The sequence below is a fragment of the Nyctereutes procyonoides genome, unplaced genomic scaffold (assembly GCF_905146905.1).
Source record: "Nyctereutes procyonoides isolate TBG_1078 unplaced genomic scaffold, NYPRO_anot_genome, whole genome shotgun sequence".
Lineage (NCBI taxonomy): Eukaryota > Metazoa > Chordata > Mammalia > Carnivora > Canidae > Nyctereutes > Nyctereutes procyonoides.
In genome coordinates this window covers 57479455-57498663 of record NW_026575142.1, presented here as the reverse complement: position 1 = coordinate 57498663, position 19209 = coordinate 57479455, and the positions used below count along the sequence as shown (strand labels likewise).

At 34.9% G+C, this 19209-nt stretch overlaps 1 protein-coding gene across 2 annotated transcripts in view; it reads left to right on the top strand.

Moving 5' to 3' along the window:
- Nucleotides 1-19209, top strand: part of IFT80 (intraflagellar transport 80) — a 125529-nt gene that overhangs the window by 104523 nt on the left and 1797 nt on the right. For both annotated transcript variants that reach the window (XM_055308321.1, XM_055308322.1), the window contains 7 exons: nt 154-218; nt 2302-2437; nt 2849-2996; nt 4457-4628; nt 5865-5954; nt 6056-6228; nt 10551-10674. In XM_055308321.1, coding sequence (XP_055164296.1) covers nt 154-218; nt 2302-2437; nt 2849-2996; nt 4457-4628; nt 5865-5954; nt 6056-6228; nt 10551-10674 — 908 coding nt within the window. The remainder of the gene's footprint in view (nt 1-153; nt 219-2301; nt 2438-2848; nt 2997-4456; nt 4629-5864; nt 5955-6055; nt 6229-10550; nt 10675-19209) is intronic.

The following is a 19209-nucleotide window of genomic DNA, read 5'->3' as shown; positions in this document are numbered from 1 at the left end:
GGAATTTGATGCTGCTGCTCTTCTATGCTGATAGATATTCTCTGGTCCAAAGAGTTAAATAATTTCTCATCAGGATATGATAATTCCATTGAAGTTTACCAATAAAAATTCTAATATAACATATTAACTAATGCTTTACTTTTTTTTTTCAAGTAATCTTCCTTTTTGAGGCATCAACTGGAAAACCACTAGGTGATGGGAAGCTTCTTTCTCATAAGGTAATGGACCTTAGCTATTTCTGATGTAAATAGCCACTATTTATTTACTTCCTTTTTAAAAATAATGTTCTCATTTTAAGGTAAAAAAAAAACAGAAATTAGTTTAGGTTTTTAACAAAAAAAATAGGCTTTTTTGCAATAGTTATCTCAATCCTCCACTTTATTTTTATTTTATTTTTTAAAGTTTTAATTTATTTATTCATTTTAAGTAATCTCTATACCCAGCATGTGACTTGAACTCATGACTCCAAAATCAAGAGTTACATGCCCCTTCTGACCAAGCCAGCCAGGCACCCCTAGAAATTAGTTTTATATTTAAACCCAATGTGCATTCTATATAGAGTATTTTGCCTAAAAATGTCATCAAGACTAAGCACTAGTAAACTCTGTAATAGAAAGCTATATATACTAATTAATTGGATAAAAGAATCTGAGTTACATGTCATTATCCAGGCTGTTTACTGGTTTTCAATAAAATGTTCCATCTTGGTTAAACTTTTATCACCTATCAGGATATAAAAATGTTTTGTATTCCTAAACATCTTGCAGTTTTCCCATTGACCTATCCTTAGCCACCATTTTCTTTAGGTTTTAACACTAGTTAAACTGAAAAAAATTATATAGAAGTACAAAAAGATCTTGAATTGTGAAGTGTTTATTGGTTTCTGATTTTTTAGCATTAAAATAAGCAAAGGAGCACATTTTATTTATTCTAATAGAGATATATTAAGGTCTAAAGATGTTTTTAACTTTATCACTCAATGGCACTACTGAAACACTACTCTATACTTTATTTTCTTCTTTATATATTTATTAGTTTGAATTTGAATAACAAATACATTCATAAGTTTCAGAAAAAGCATAAAAAAGTATACAGGGAAAAAGTCTCCCTACTACATCTGTTTCTTATCAGTACAATTCTGTTCTACCAAAAAATAACCACCATTATTAAACTCCTTTTTCCTTCCAGAGATTTTTTTAATGTGTGTGTGTGTGTGTGTATATATATATATATATATTTCTATATATAAAAAACATGTATATTTTAATGTATATATATAAATAAAACAGATATATGCTATCTTCCCCCTTTTACAAAAATGTAACATATGACTTTGTACATTGCTTTTCTCCCATAACACTATTCCTAGATATCTTTCTATATCAGTACATAAAGTGTTTCCCAATCCTTTTCTCCCCCACCATAAAGTATAACATTTTATGGATATATCAGAATTTATTTAACCTGTGCCCAAATGATGGGCATTTAAGGTATTATTGTGACACCTTCAAAAAATAAAACAAATCCTAGCAAGTCTAAAAAAAAAGTCCTAGCAAGTCTTAAGATAGTAAGCAGTAAATAGTATTTCAACTCTTTGATTGAGTTGAAATGAATCCACACTAAACCATTTCCAAGTTATAAGGAAATTCATTTCACAAGCTATTATAATAGTATAATAGATTAATGCAGTATGCCAGAAATGCTTTGTTATATAGACAGAACACTAATCTTAAGTTAGAGATCTGGACTTTAAATTTTAGATGTGCTTGTTACCAGCTTTTTCTGAGTAAAAATCACTTAATGTCTATGCAGCTCAGTCTTCTTGTTTATAAAGCAAGTATAGTAATACCGACAGCACAAGATAGTTTCCTGTTTCATAGGAATTGAATCTGAAAAGAATGTATAAAATTTAAGACTCTTAAAAACATAAGGTATTTTCATAAATCTGCCTGATGATTCTCTCCCTCTACTCCCTCTCCCACTGGTACACACACTCTCTCTCATATAAGTAACTAAATCTTAAAAAAAAAAAAAAGGAATGTTTCCTAGCTTATGAAGTTTCAAAAAAATATACATTTTAGTGTTTTACGAGGCATCTTTCCCTTGTAAATTAAAAAAAAGGTAACTGTACTTTAGCTTTTGAATTATATCAGTAGTTAACAGAGACATTTTATCGTTCTAAGTAGGGGGTGATATTTAATTGATCTTTAAATAAACAAATATTCTTGTAATTAAATAACTTAAGTGATCTGATGTCCAGCACTAAAACTAATGCAGTATTTTCATTTTTCTAAATTTTAGAATGAAATCTTGAAAATTGCTCTGGATCAAAAGGGACTTACCAATGATAGAAAAATTGCATTCATTGATAAAAATAGAGATCTCTATATCACTTCAGTGAAACGATTTGGGAAGGAAGAACAGATTATCAAACTTGGTAAAAAAATTATAATACATTTAAAATTTGATTACTTTGAATTTTCTTAGATCTACTCTGTCATATATTATACTAAATAGCATACTTGCTTGAATTAATCTGCGAATCATGCTTCGGTCTCATAACTTTTCTTAATTATTTAACACCACTTAAATAGCAAGTCTTTAGCTGCTATAGCCACATTAGCATTGAAAGACTTAGAAATTAAAACATAATGGCTCCAGGTCAAATACTCAAATATTTCCATATATTTTTAAATGAGTTTTTGTACATGTTTTCACCATTATACAACCAGAAAACAGAGGCACACCTACCGGAATTTAGAAGGGGTCTTGTATGTTGATTACTAAAATATTTTTAATGCTTATTATAGTGGAACTAATAGTACATTAACATTCTTTTTAAAATAAGGAACAATGGTGCATACTTTGGCATGGAGTGATACATGTAATATCCTTTGTGGACTTCAAGATACTCGATTTACAGTGTGGTATTATCCTAATACAGTTTATGTGGACAGAGACATTTTGCCTAAAACATTATACGAAAGGGATGCAAGGTAACATTTTACTGTTGGAATTGTGTATTGTAATAAATGACTCTAAAGTGTCATGTTTTTGCCTCTGATTTTAATCCTGCAATGTACCTTTCACTCTACTCAGTCAACGAAATTGTTCAGCTAAAGCTAGCTTAATGAGATTAGATTTAAGTGTTGGGGTCAAATTGAAAGTGTCGTATAATACTACTATATTTATTCCTTCTATGGACATAATTTTCCTTATATGAATATAATTTTAAGCCTAATGTTATTTAATGAAACTCAGGTAGCTTTTTTTCAGTGTGGTTTAGTGATTTTAATATGGACATTTTTAAGATTTTTTTCAGTGATATACAATGTGTGTCAACCTTTATTCTTTCTCAAATTATCATAAATTACTAATGACTATACTTATAGGACCGTATAGGTCTCTAGAATTGAATTTTTAAAGTAATATTAAAGATTAAAAATATGTGGTAGCTGAAGAGTTTAATTTTACATGCTTTAGAAAATACATGTATATCCCTAAGTTCTCTAAGAAATAACAAGATCTCTCACTCTTGACAAAATAAGAATGCAAAGCTTCTTAACTCCAAACCTTAACTTTCAAATCTATTTTGAGTTCACTTTAATATTCATAACTCCTGCAAGATCAGAGAGGCATCATTTCTTAAAAAGATTTATTTATTTACTTATGAGAGACACACAGAGAGGCAGATACAGGCAGAGGGAGAAGCAGGGAGAAGCAGGCCTCCCACAAGGAGCCTGATGCAGGACTTGATTCCAGATCCCAGTATCACGCCCTGAGCTGAAGATAGACGCTTAACCACTGAGCCACCCAGGTATCCCAAGAGGCATCATTTTAAAAGTATTTAAACTAATAAAGAGAAGTTAGTCTCTTAAAGTTCACCTCTTTTTATTATGAGAAAATAGTCTTGGAATCATCTTAATTTTTTACTGGTTTATACTTTCAAAAGCTAATGCTAATTTTTTTTTCTTTAAAGATTATATTTATTCATGAGAGACAGAGAGGGAGAGAGAGAGAGAGAGAACAGAGACACGGGCAGAGGGAGAAGCAGGCTCCATGCAGGGAGCCTGATGTGGGACTCGATCCTGGGTCTTCAGGATCAGGCCCTGGACTGAAGGCAGTGCTAAACCGCTGAGCCACCCAGGCTGCCCCTGAGTTTTTTAATCATTTGTGTAATTAACCTTAAGACTTAGGTGAAAAAGATTATTTCAAATGCTTTTAGGCATAGCTCTCAAGTATGTGTTAATTTTTGTCACATTAAGCTCCAAGCATATAGCAGATTAGATTTGAATGTTTATTTAAATATATACTTTCTCCCTGGAGTTAACCTTTTTGGGGGTCAATTTTGGACACTTGGAGACTTTATATCTGTGTCAAGGGTCAACTCCCCAAATTTAGTACGTATGAAAGATTTTGCTCAGAGCATAAACTATATTTTGCTTTTTTTCAACAGTGAATTTAGTAAAAATCCTCATATTGTAAGTTTTGTTGGAAATCAAGTAACTATAAGAAGAGCTGATGGCTCGCTGGTTCACATCAGCATATCACCATATCCTGCTATTCTCCATGAATATGTAAGCAGTTCAAAATGGGAAGATGCTATAAGACTTTGTCGCTTTGTGAAGGTACTTTACATTTCAGATCCATAGTTGTGTATATATTGAGTATTAGTTGACACATATCTTTGTGCAAGATAAGAAATGGTAACAACTAAGGGCTGGAAAAATTGCAAATGAAATCATGTCTCTTTTTAATAAGTGAAGACATAAGCCATCCAGGGAGATAGATATTGCTATGTGATTTATTTTTGAAGAAGCTGTAATTTAAATGAGTAGTTTCTCTATACTGGCACATATAAAAATCTTCTCTGGAGCTTTTTCTAAAAAGTCAGATTCCCAAGTTTGACTCCCACAGAGATTCTAATTTATTCAATCTGGGATGAATACTAGGCTTATTTTTAAAATTCCTCAGGTGATTTATACACCTAAGGTTAAGAACCTCTATTTTAGATCAGCATTTCCCAGGTTGGTTGAATCCAGCTTTCTCCAAGCATATTTGATCACAGAACTTTTTATTTACTTATTTTTTAAGGGTTTTATTTATTCATGAGAGGCAGAGACATGGGCAGAGGAAAAAGCAGGATCCCTGCGGGAAGCCCGATGTGGTTCTCGATCCCAGGACTTCTGGGTGGCTCCACTGATCCATTCAGGTGTCCCGACCGCAGAACTTTTTAACTTTACCTGGCTTAGCAGCCCTTAGAATACCCTTTAAAAAAAAAAAAGCTATTTATTCATGAGAGACACAGAGAGAGGCAGAGACACAGGCAGAGGGAGAAGCAGGCTCCCCAAGGGGAGGTTGATGTGAGACTCAATTCCAGAACACGGAGAACATGACATGAGCCTAAGGCAGATGCTCAACCACTGAGCCAGCCAGGTGTCCCTAAAATACACCTTTAAAGTGACTTTTAGTTGCTTTCCCTTACAATGAGTTGATGGTAACTTTCAATAATAGCATTGTCTGAGAACCTCACTATTTCTCTGGTTCCTTGTAAGTTACATTCTTTGACCTGATCAAAAAGACTGGAGGGTTTATAACTTTGAATTATCTTAATAGTATATCAGAAGTTCAAAAATAAATTTTATTCAAAAGAAGTCTTTATATGTTATTAATATATTTTAACAAAGTATTCACATGAAATTTCCACATCATTAATTTATTAAATTAGTAGTTTTTTTCAGTGCCATGCTCAGGAATGTTTAATTTTTTCATTAAAAATATAACTTTATTATATTTTAAATAACTGCTTATTTTAAGGCAGTTCTGCTTGTAATTGAAATAATTGTTCCCCTATTTCACTTTAGGAACAAACTCTGTGGGCTTGCCTAGCTGCTATGGCAGTTGCTAACAGAGATATGACTACTGCAGAAATAGCCTACGCAGCAATTGGTGAAGTAAATAATGTTTACTTACCTATACGTTTGTGGTTTTTCTTACCATAATTTTTTATATTTCTGTCACTATCCACTTCATGTATTTTTTTTTCTTTTTTTAGATTGATAAGGTTCAATACATCAATTCTATAAAAGACCTTCCATCTAAAGAATCAAAAATGGCCCACATATTAATGTTCAGTGGGAACATACAGGAGGCTGAAATGGTACTTCTTCAGGCTGGCCTTGTTTATCAAGCGATCCAGATCAATATTAATCTCTATAACTGGGAAAGGTAATAAAAATGTTTTTCACCAATTCTAAAACCCAACTGATCTTAATGTAGTCTTCTATCTACCATTTGGTAAATTACATTTTCCACTGTACTTAATAGTTTCCTAACATCACAGAAGAATTTGTTCACATTTCTATTTGTGAGGAGTTTGCCTTTGAAGATTTATGCCTTCTCTGAACTAGTGATTGATTAGAAGTTCAAGTGAAGAAGAAAAGAGCTAGGGGGTCTCCTGAATTTCTGATTTCAATAACTGGATAGACGATGCTACTATTAGCAGATTTGTAAGGGAATATAGTGAGTTCAGTGTTAGGCATGTTAGATTTGAAATGTTTGTGAAGAAACAGATACATGATAATAGTTGATAAATGAACCCAGAGCTCATGAGACAGATATGAGCTAGGGATGTAGATTTAGGAGTCATCAGCAAATAGATGGCAATTGAAGCTAGAAGAATGGAACCAATTGGTTGGGGAATGTGTGGAGTGAGAATACATCAACTACATTTATGGGTGGAAGAAGAGAAATCTGCTGAAAGATTGGCAGAAAGCAGTCAGAGAGACAGAAAGAACCATGAGAGATTTGTGATGCTAAGGAAGAAAGGCTGCAGAATTTGAAATGAGGAGTGCTCAGTAGTAGCCTTCTCCACTATATTAGACTTTGACACAGAGTGCTTTCTGAGACAGAGTGGCATGCTACTTTTCTCTATGACATATTAGATTTTTCCCCTCAATCTCTCAGGTACATGTTTCTCAGTGAAAAAGGCTATAGTGCTTATACCCACCAAAATTACTATGTTATAAAGTTGGCATGCTGATTTTTCCAGGTTTGAAGTGTCTTTCAGGGATCCCTGGGTGGCGCAGCGGTTTGGCGCCTGCCTTTGGCTCAGGGCGTGATCCTGGAGACCCGGGATCGAATCCCACGTAGGGCTCCCGGTGCATGGAGCCTGCTTCTCCCTCTGCCTGTGTCTCTGCCTTTCTCTCTCTGTATGACTATCGTAAATAAATAAATAAATAAATAAATAAAAATTAAAAAAAAAAAAAAAGAAGTGTCTTTCATAATCTTTGTCTCTCTATTCATACCCTACCATATTTTTAAAACCAGATCCCAGTCATCATACCATTTTATCTGTAAATATTTCAGTATCTGTATCAAGGTTTTTAAAAATCTAGTCACAGTAATATGATCACACTTTAAAGAGTTAACAATTTTATTCAGTGTTATTTTTCTGATTATCTCATAATGTTTTGTTTTGTTTTGTTTTATGGTTTGTTTGTTTGATTCAGGATCCAAAAAAGGTCTGTACATGATGATTGGTTGATATGTTCTCAAATTTCTTTTAATCTGTAGGTTTCCTCTTTCTTGTGTTTTCTTGTAATTTTCCCACTGCAGAAACTAGGCCGATAGAGTTTCCCATAGTCTGGATTTTGTTGATTACATCTTTGTGGTGGTGTTTGACACATTCCTTTGCCCCTTGAATTCGCCATAAATTGGTATTGAATCTAGAAACTTGATTAGATTTAGGTTTAACTTTTTTTTTTCCTCTTGGTAAGGCTGTATCAGAGGAGGTGATTAATATATTTTCACAATGACTGGTTGCCTTTTTGTGATGTTAGTAGCCATTGGTGTTCATTGCCCAGATCCGTTAATTAATTAGAATTCTAGAAAGATAGGATGTAATTATTGGATGATAAATATATTAGATTGCTTTTAAGATCCCTAAAATAAATTTCTATATTTGTTTAAATCCTTTAGAAGGGAATAGATTTCATTTTGATAATATGTGTTATTCCATTTGAGAAGCACAGCCTTGCTGGTTTGTGCTTTTGTCATTCATATTTGAATTTAAAAATTACTTGCAACCTAATAAGTTACAGCCCTGGAAGAGTTTTAGGTAAGCAAGTCACCTATTTGCTGTTCACTTTGGACATTTGGTGGTAGTCTGTTCTCAAAAATTGTAGTTAAGAGAGATAGAAATTAGCAACTTTATGTAAGTACTAATAAAAAATAATTTCTCTACTTCTACCAGTTATATAAAGTGATTTTGCTTCATTCAAGTTATGTAAAAGATCATATTTTGAAGTTATAAAATCTTTTTATATAACTTCCTTCTATTTAAAATCAGAGAGGATACATGGATTTATTCCAGCCCCATAATCTAATGTCACATTTGTTTGGTTGCCAAATAACCATTTTAAAGCTAGAGACATGCTGTTCCCATAACCTTTATATAATTGGAGTGAATTCCCTCCTCTGTATGATAAAAAAACATTTTTACCCAGTGTATGCTTTTAGAGAACATTTAAAGTAGCACATATAACTTGAATGTTTACCTTTAGCTATTGCTCTTTAATCAGATAATTAATACATATCTTATAATGACTATCATGTAGCTAATACTTGTCATCTAGTATCTAAATGCAGTATTAGATACCATATTTTATCCTTTCTACATAAATAAATGTATGTACCATAACAAATTATCTCTTTGGAGATAGTTTTCTTTTTGAAAAGTCCAACCCAAAATAGATGCTTATGTATTCTCCACTTGGAATACTTATAGTTTTGCACAATCAAGAATTCCTTCCACAATGATGTTCAGTCATAAAAAAGGAACAGAAAATGGCATATTTCAGGTGCCAGAGAGTTGGTTCACCAGAATCTCCACTCACACATCCACACTGGAATCAGAGTCTTAGGGATATAGAATGGGTGATATGGGAGAGGATTAGAAGGATTAAAGCATCTTTACTTCTATTTCTCATTTTTTGAGTTTCTGTGAATTAGTTTTTGCCTTCTTACATTTCACTTTTGTTCCTCTCTGTTGCAGTACTTCTACATTCTTTTCTGTGTAAATCTGAAAGACTTAAAGTCAGAGAGGAATGAGGGAACTTTGTGAGGAATTTGTGATGAGTAACAAATACTGATCCTTGGAGTTAGCCATGTGGTTTATGTAAATATATTTTTATAAGAAATAATTATGCTAATTTTGGCATTATCATTTGTATTACACATGACTTACGTTGATAATTTTTTATATTGTCTTTATTTCTCTCAGTTGTCAATTAATACACATGGTATATCTAAGATACTTTTTAAAGTAACTATTTAGGTCAAATCAAAGCATGCTAAGAATGAAACAGATTTTCCTACTGAAGGGTCACATGTTGCAAAAAATCTAGGTAGTAGTTGATTTTTTTCTAAAACAACAGATTTACAATAGCTGGTTCTGATAAATAAATCATGACTGGTCTATTCAGAAGTCAGTCATATGTCATTAGAAAGCAAGGGAACTTGAAAAAGAATGTGCTTTAACTCCAAACTTAAAAACAGGATTACAGTGAACAGTGGAGAGCTATACTGTACTGGATTGTTCTTGACTCAACTAATATGAATTATGCAGAGGATCATGGGCTGAGATGCTGACCAAAATCTATATACACATATAGGCCAAAAAATGAGGGTTAATCTTTTCATTTCCCTCCAAATTACCAATATATAGATTTTAAGTCTTTGCTGTTATACTACCAGCAGTTCATTTAGTTCTTGCCTGATATTTAAAGAAAATATTACCTTAAAAATAACTCAGTTATATTGATAGATATTAATTGGATTATAAAATTTAAGTGGCTATTAACTTTTTCTAAGACTTGAATGGCAAAGGGCATTTTGTCAGATTTTTGTTATCCATAAATTTTAGTTTTATAATATTTTAAATTTTCTGTATTATAAAGGATATCAGTATTTAATTGAATATTGAGCAGAATAAATTCTAGACTTTAGATAAATAAATTCTAGAGCAGAATAAATTATAGACTAAAAAAATGGTCAAGATAGTTGAACCACTTACAAGGGGGGGGGAGTTCATTCACTTGGATTTTATTATGATTTTAATGAATTTTTCAATGAACATTTACCATACACACACTCTGGAGTACTCACCAAAGAGAAATGAGACCTAGATTTCCCTTCAATAAATTATAGGATAAGAAGGAGACAGACTCATAAATAATAATTATGATATACTGTAAGCAGTGCTCGTAGTACTAATAGTAAGCATAAAATGTTATGGGACACAGATAAGATAATGGTCATTTATTTCTATAAAGGGAGCTGGTCAGGGAGAAGAGATCATATCTGATCTGAACCTTGAAGTATAAGTAGGAATTTGCAAGATGGATGAGGTAGGGAATGGTGTTCTGTATTGAGAGATGAGTAGAGAGGAAACAACATAGACCATTTGTTCCATTCCCTTACCCCAAAACTCTACTGCATATACAGGCTAATACAAGCAATGATGATATCTGTTTTGTTTCTCATTATAGGGCACTTGAATTGGCTGTAAAATACAAAACACATGTTGATACAGTTCTTGCTTACCGTCAAAAGTTTTTGGAGACATTTGGTAAACAGGAAACTAATAAACGATACTTGCAGTATGCAGAAGGTGTAAGTATTATACAGTATTTTTATGATATTGTCTACACTTTATAAGTTATATATAATATTCATCTTAACAAGACAAAACTGGAATAATTCTTGCCATAATCTCCAAGAAATAACTTTTTGCCTTATGATACTATATTTTGACTATATAGTTTTAGTACTAATTTTTTTTCTGGAATCTTAAAGCTATGTTTTGATTAAGTCTGTTTTCATAATATTTAATTTGTGTTAAAGTTGGGTGCTAATTGATATTTTTATGTAAACAATATAAATGGCTGGGATACAGGTTTCTGACTCCTGAACTTTGTCTTCCACCAGCTGCCAAAACACATAGAGCCCTGGCCAGAAAAATGGATACTTTGTCACTTCGCAAAATTCTAGGGAGAGGAGCCTAGCTCAGGGAGACCTCACTGCCTAGAACCAAAGAAGGCTAAGCCTTTGCCTTTCAAATCCCTACCAAAATCTCAGGTTTTATCTTTATAATTAGAAGAAAGTCATCCTAGTACATATCAGCCCACAAGAAGGGTGGAGCAGTTTGCCCAAGTGCCTAGAGCAGGACTGTTGTAGTCACCTGCTTAGATCCTTCTAGGCTCAGACAACAGAAACAGAGTTCCCTCTAGTCATGCAGACCCAAGAGCCTTGTAATCCCAAGACAGGGGCAACCTTGCTCCCAGCTCTGTGAACTAGTTGGTTTTTTTAGCCTTTTATTCATTCACTTATTCAAAAAACGTTTATGAGTGCTCACTCTGGGCCAGATACTATGCTGGATGCCTAGTCAGATATGGTTTCTGTTTTTGTGGAGCTTATAGACTATATGGGAGTGCTGCTCCTTGGAGACAGAATAAAATGGAATGTCCTGACCTGTCATAAAGGGAAGGGTAAATTAGAGGAAACCTGGGAAAAGGAAAGAAAGTACCTACAGTTTCTACTAAAGCCAACATTATCATTTACCAGATGACTTGAAAAACTCAGTCTTTCTCCTTATAGAGAAAAACATAGTTCTTCCCTACTATGAGTCTTTCACGAGTCTCCTTTATTATTCACACAGAATACTTTGCTTCTGGTCACCTATTGTGTGGAGGTTTTTCCCCATGCCAACCAATTCTCTAACACCAGCTGGGTGTCCTATAATTTAACTCAATTCTGATACTACCTACCCAGAGATAGCATCAGATTCCACAAATAAAGGGCTCAGTCCCACAGGATTGCAACCCACCCCCATCAGATGTGGTTGCAAGCCCAGGTTATCACCTGGGCTTCTGACTGACCAGATATAGATCAGATATCCTAGTAACCCTGGCCTAGGTTTCAGCTATTAGCCACAAGTCCAGGTTGTTAGCTATATTTCTGACTGACTGACTGACTGACTATAAATCAGAGGTTCCCATGTTCACTTTCCGGTTTGATTAATTTGCTGGAGTAGCTCACAGAACTAAGGGAAAATATTTACTTATGTTTATTTAAAACATAAGTCTATTAAAGGATATGAGAAAGAATACAGATGAACAACCGGATGAAAATATACTTAGGGCAAGGTTTGGAAAGGCCCCAACCTCAGGAGCTCTTGTTTTTTGGGGGGGTTGGTGTGAGTCACCCTCCCAGTGTGTTCATCAACCCAGAAGCTCTCTGAACCCTGTGGTTTGGAATTTTATGGAGGCTTCATTACATAGGTATGATAGATCATTAACTCCATTTTCAGCACATCTCCCTTCTCAAGAGGATGGGGGGCAGGACTGAAAATTCCAAGCTTCTAATCATGGCTTGGTCTTTCTGGTGACCAGCCCTCATCCAGGAGCCATCCAAGAACTCAACTGTAGTTGTCTCTTTAAGACAAAAATGCTCCTATCACTCAGGAAATTATAAAGGTTTCAGGAGCCCTGTGTCAGTAACTGAGGTCAAAGACCAAATATTAGAACAAAAGATGCCCCTAGTCTTCTTATCACTTAGGAAATTACAAGAATTTCAGGAGTTCTGTGCCAGGAACTTGGAGCAGAAACCAATATATATATTTTCTATTATCTCACACCATATTTAGAATACTGAATGTTGTGATCTACATGTTTGGTCTTCAAACAGTTCTCAAAGGTAGTAAAGCCTTTGGGGCCATTCTTATGAGTTCTGCAGTGCAACTTCAACATCTGGATCCAGGATAGACACAAGTTGTCTGTTTCTTGATAGGAAGGGGTGTATGTTTTTTTAAAAAGATTTTATTTATTTATTTGAGAGAGTGTGCATGTGCAGGGGGAGGGGCAGAGGAGACGAAGAAGCAGACTCCCCCCTGAGCAGGGAGCCCAATGCAGGGCTCGATCCTAGGACCCCCAGATTCGACCTGAGCTAAAGGCAGACACTTAACTGACTGAGCCATCCAGGTACCCCAAGAAGGGGTGCATTTTATAGATGCTCTGCAGACTTTTTTTTTTTTTTTTCATTTGGAAGTTCAGTACTGAAAATGAATCCTCTGAGAGTTTGGGCTATAAGAGCTTGCTTTACTATTGGGACAAACTCAGAGTCGCTGAGACCTCTGAGGATTACACTCTAATTCATAAAATATGACAGCAGCCACCACCACTACAGTGCTAAGCAGCCCAGAGAATCACTGATTACTTGATCTTTTTTATCATGGTTTTGAAAATATATGTTAAAACTGAGCAACCATATTAAATTTATTTATTGCATAATTTTTAAGCAGATTCATGCTACTGTGTTTCTTCATCATCCTTGCCATCAGTGTTTTTTTCAGTATTTTCACATTAGGTGCTTTGGAGCACAGAGAAAATATGCTGCTCAACGGGGAGCCTGCTTCTACCTCTCCCTTTGCCCCTCCCCCTGCTTGTGCTCTTCTCTCTCTTTTAAATAAATAAAATCTTAAAAGAAAGTATAATTCTTACCCTCAAATGTATAATTATATCTTATATTATAATTAAAATGATATTTTAGATAGCAACAACTTAACATTTTTATCTTCTTTCTTACTATCTATGTATTCAACTGTTACCAATCACAAGAGTGGCAAAAATCTTCAAAATGGGATAACCAGAACAACACATACTTTTTGGGGTATTTGAGGGTTTTTTTTAATCCTGAAACTATATAGGTTACTTTGACTTTCCTCCTTTTTTTCTTCATTAATATAATTTGAAAGCTATCTAGAAATCACAAAGCAGTATTTTAAGAAGAAAATTATTTTTTACTTAAAAATTTCCCACTATTTATCTAATCCAAAATTTTGATTATATAAACTTTTTAGTTGAGAACTCAGATTTAAAGAGACCATTATTAAAAACTGAGAAATTAGGGGAGCCTGGGTGGCTCAGTCAGTTGAGCATCCAACTCTTGGTTTTGGCTCAGATCCTGATCTCAGGGTTGTGAGATTGAGCCCCACCTCAGGCTCCTCTCTGAACATGGAGCCTGCTTGAGATTCTTTCTCTCCCTCTCCCTTTGCCCCTCCCCCTGCACTCATATGCTCTCTCTCTCTCTCTCTCTCTCTCTCTCTCTCTCTCTCTCTCACACACACACACACACACACACACACACACACACAAAATGAATAAATCTTTTTAAAAACTGAGATATTCTAGATATGTGATGAATTCTGGTGGGCTCACATGGCATAATGTGAAAGCTTATAAGAAGTTAAAAGTTTCATATACATTTGTAATAATGATCCCTGAAATGTTATTTGGGCATTTCTAGTTTCAAATATGGAAACGTGGGATTCATACAAGATGGCCTGTCTTCTGAGACCCCACCCCAACTACCAGAGTCATTCTACCTGGCCTACAATAGTGTTCAGTAAAATTTGTAAAATAATTTTCAATTCTGGCAAATAAAATATGCTTGAATATATTCAATCTACCGAATATATTCTGTACAAGAAGAAAAGTAGAAAAACCAGATGTTTAAAATTTTATTCTAGTAGAAAGAAAATAGTGGAAATATAACAAACCAACTGCTTGGGAGCAGAATTTGAGAAAGTATAGAATTTTGAAGAAGATCCAGAAGAGCCAACACTCTAGTTCAGACAAATCACTCTAGGCATAGCTACTATCTAAGCTCTTTTGCAGGTTTTACAGCCTTATAATCTTCTGAGGTCTGAGACACAAAACCCAAGAGAAATTGTTAGGTGATAGCTCATCTGCTAGGTAGTTACCTCTTATTCATTCAATATTTATTGAGCACTTCTGGCAGATAATGTACTCCTCTTGCTACTTTGAATATAAAAGTAAACATGGCAGACACTGACCCCAGCCTTAGGAAACTTATATGCAATGGAAGTGATAATTATACAGTTGCTAATTTCAATTGTGATAATTGCCTTGAAGGTGCCATAAAACTTTATGGGTGGGGAAACTGACCTAGATTGCTGGGGACTAGCAAAGACTTTCTAAGCAAGGCAAACAATATTTGCACTGAGCTCTCAAGAATAAAGAGTAGAAGCTGACTGGGGTGAGAGGGGAAGAGAAAGTAGGGGTGGACATGTCCCAAGCAGAGGAAAGGATCTTAGGTGAGAAACAGTAAAGAACAAAGGGAGATTGACTTAAGGGTTTCATAGGGCAAATTAAGGATATTGGTCTTTATCCTAAGACATATATGAAATCACTGAAATGAAGGAACATGTTTGCTTTTCCCTTTTAAAATCCTGATTCCTCAAAATAAATGGAAAATTGAGTTTTCTACAAAATTATCTTGAGTAGGATTTTGTCAGTGAAAGGATATGATAATAAGAGCAAATGCATGAAGTGTTGAAAGATTGGGAAAGGAGTCCCTAGTAGCCACTCTGGATCTTGGGTTCTGAGTAGTTGGAATATTGGTTGCAACCAGACATTGAAGAGTCTTATACCATGTTAAGAGAGTAGACTTCACAATGTAGACAAGGGAAGACTCAGAACTTTGCAATCCAGAGAAAGATTTGAAAGAGAACTTCTGATGTAGAAGATGGATTTTAGGTAAGAATAGTGACTAGGAGACCAGTTAGGAGGTTACTATAATAGTTCCACCAGGAGATGGAAAGGGGGTTAAATTATTATGTAAGAAAAAATCGGTTGTAAAATCAAGAGAACACTGTGATTGGGGGTGGGAGGAGAGGTGGTTAAATTGGTTAGGCAAGACATTTGAGAACAGCTTGAACATTTCTAGGGTGAGTGACTGGTAGATGGGAAGGGTACCATTAATCTAGATAACATGAGAATATGCATGTTTTAGACTTTTTGAGTTGGAATACATGAAAATACATATTTTTTGTTGAAGTCTCTGTGGAGTATCCAGATGGAGCTATCTTAACGGGCAATTGGAAATATAATTGTGAACACTGAAGGATATTGACAAAGGAAGAATCAAGACATGATAAAGAAATTTATGGTCATGACCAAGTACACATAGTTGAAGCTATGTGGGTTAATGTGATCTCCTAGAGAAAGTATAAAAAAGTTATGGTTGGAACCCTGGTGAATACTAACAGTTAAGAGGTTGTCGAGGGAAAAGATACAAGAGGAAAAAAAAAGATGACTGGGAGGAACATTTAGAAAGGAAAGCACAAACCAGAAGAGAATGGTATTGTACAGTCAGAGAGGTTTTTCAAAGAGCTGTGGTCAACAAGGTCTAGAGAATGCTTCTACATCAGGACCTTTTTTTTCCCTTTTGTCATCATGCTATTCCCTGGATACCCATGGACTTACTTGTCTCTTGTAGGTCTTCATGTCAGCTTCTCAGGGAGGCCTTTTCTTACCACTCTATTTGAAACACAATGTCCATTCTCCCCCCACCCCCCAACTCCACCCCTGGCACTCACTATTTCCCTTCCATATTTTCAGAACTCTTACCATTTCTCACATTTTATATATTTTTATATCTTCCACTGTTATCTTTGCTTATCTTTCTGTGAAGAGTGATTTTTATTTTTTTGTTCACTGCTGAATCCTTGCACCTAGAACAATCCTTGGCATATAATAAGCACAGATATTTGCTGAATGAATAATTGAATCATATATAGGATGAAAAATGAAGACACTTGATGGTGGCAGGAGTGAAAAGTTTATGAAGTATAGTAGGAACAAGTCATTATTACAGTGCTCTGGGGCGAAAGAGTCAGGAATGAGAAGAAGAAAGAGGGTGGTAGTTTGCAGGGAGACAGAATTGAGGGGGAAGAATGATGAGCAGCCAGTGAGGAGACGGATGTTGAATTATGTAAGTAATAACTGCAGATAGATGTCCCAGTGAGTGGAAGATGGGATCAGGGACGTATGTGAAGAGGTTGGCTTGGGACAGAGGGAAAGAGAGATGGATACGGATGTAGGTAAGTTTGTGTGAAAAAGGGGATTAAATGAATTCATGTCTGATAGCCACTGTATTTTCTGTAAAGAAATTGATTTTCAACTGAGTGTAAGAGAGGGTGGAAAGCTATTTGGTATGATTTTGAAATGACTTCTACATGAATAAGAAGAATTTACCAAGGACTAGAATAAGAAGTGCCAACTAGTACTGACGCTCCCTATAATAGAAAAAGATGTGTCTTTTTTCTTTAATAAATTAATTTTTATTGGTGTTCGATTTACTAACATACAGAATAACACCCAGTGCTCATCTTAGTGTAGAAGTCAGTCACTTGAAAGCTGTCATGAGTACATCCTTATCTGAAACCCAGTCGTAAAAATATTCTAAGAACTAAATTATCAGTAGAACACTATTCTAAAACTGGATTAATGCCAAAATGAAACTGAAACATTTATTTTCAATAGGATAACTATCAACTGACACTCTCATTTGTACTGTAACAAGTGACTAATATAGACGTCATCAATTTACTTGACGGACTTCTAATACAACAGAGCAACAGTTGTTTAGTGTATGGTCAATAGATTATTTTTATTTTGATGGATTTGAGAAACATATAAGTCAATTTAAGGCTGGAAGAACGCCAAGGCATTAATCAAGTTTTGTCTTTCTCTTTGCAAATGTTTTGTTGGACCTAGAAATGAGTGTTTTGCCATTTAAAAACATCAAGTTCTGCCCCAATGGAAAAATGAGTTTTTCAAATAATCTAACATTTGTTCTGCCTTGCAATGAACTGTCACTTGCATCTTACCATAGACATTCATCTTCTATGAGTAAGAGGGATTCTTTTAATTCATCTATTTTATATATTATAGACAAGTATGTGGAATTATCATTTTTTAAAAAGTGACCAAAATATCCACAAATTACTGTACAGAAATTTAGTTGAAGGATATTGGAATAAAAAAGAATCACATGCTTAATGCCATCAACTTCCAGCACAAAATAAAAGAGGCATGGGTGCGCCTGTGTGGCTCATTTAAGCTCTAGCTCTTGATTTCAGCTCAGGTCATGATCTCAGGGTTGTGGGAATGGCCTGCTTCTTGCTCCACACTCAGCGAGAAGTCTGCTTGAGATTCTCTCTCTCCCTTTACCCCTCACCCCTGCACTCTTTCTCCCTCTTTCTCAAATAAATCTAAAAAAAAAAAAAAAAAAAGGCATGAAGTCCTGATAAGATTAAATTAATCTCCCAGTTACTGGAAATAAATCTGCTCAGGCAGGATGTAGTACCTCATTCTGGTTTAGTGCTACTTATTTCACTCAGCTCCCCTATATGGAGGTGAAACCTATTCACTTTGGCTCAGTCTCAGTTTGGGCTTATTTCATTGTAAATCAGAGTTAGTTTAATCTAGGACCCACTTTTTCTATGTCTTGCCTGAGAGAACACACATTCCTAAAGTAGCGATCTCCACACTTTTTTGAAACAATGGAATGCTTTTTCCTAAAGAAATTGTTCATAGAACTCAGAGCAGAGTCCATTGCTAACACCAAGTGTAATGAGTTTAGGGAAAAGAAACGCAGGGCAGGGGGCACTGCATCATGGATCAAATGGATCAAAGGGAAGGACCATGGGTGCTCAGTTGACTCTTGATCTCGTTTGAGTCCCATGTTAGGCATAGGAAGTTTGAGTTTGTAAGTTTGAGTCCCATGTTAGGTATAGGAATTGAAAAAAAGAAAAGGGAAACAAGAATGATACCACTTTTCAGTGATTGTTTTTGCGTGTCCCCCAGTCTTTCTACCCACCTTTAATACCTTTCTGTCATTGTCTAAACCATCACCATATCTATATTACTTTAAAAATTGTTGCAAAAAAACACTTTTTCAGAGAATGCTCAGAAGAAAATGCTCCTCTATCTTTTCTCATAGGCATCTAATGGAAACTTCAGTATATAAGCGGTGAAGTACTAACCCATTTGAAACCTGGCCTCATGGCTAGAATCTTGTCCATTTTTCCTCTTGTTTCACCTTCTCACTCCTGTCCCTGAGGCACCCATGCAGAATCCTAAGACTCTGTGGGTCTCTTTAGATGTACCTACAACTAGATTTTGATCTTTTGAATCATAATGAGAGTCTTTGCCTTTTATTGTGGTAATTGTTCTATTTGGTCTTATTCTTAAAGGTATTTTTTTGTTGAAGCATTATTTCTTAATTTGTCTTTCATGCTCTCCTTTTCACTACTGATTTAGAAGCCATCAATTCTATTTTTCT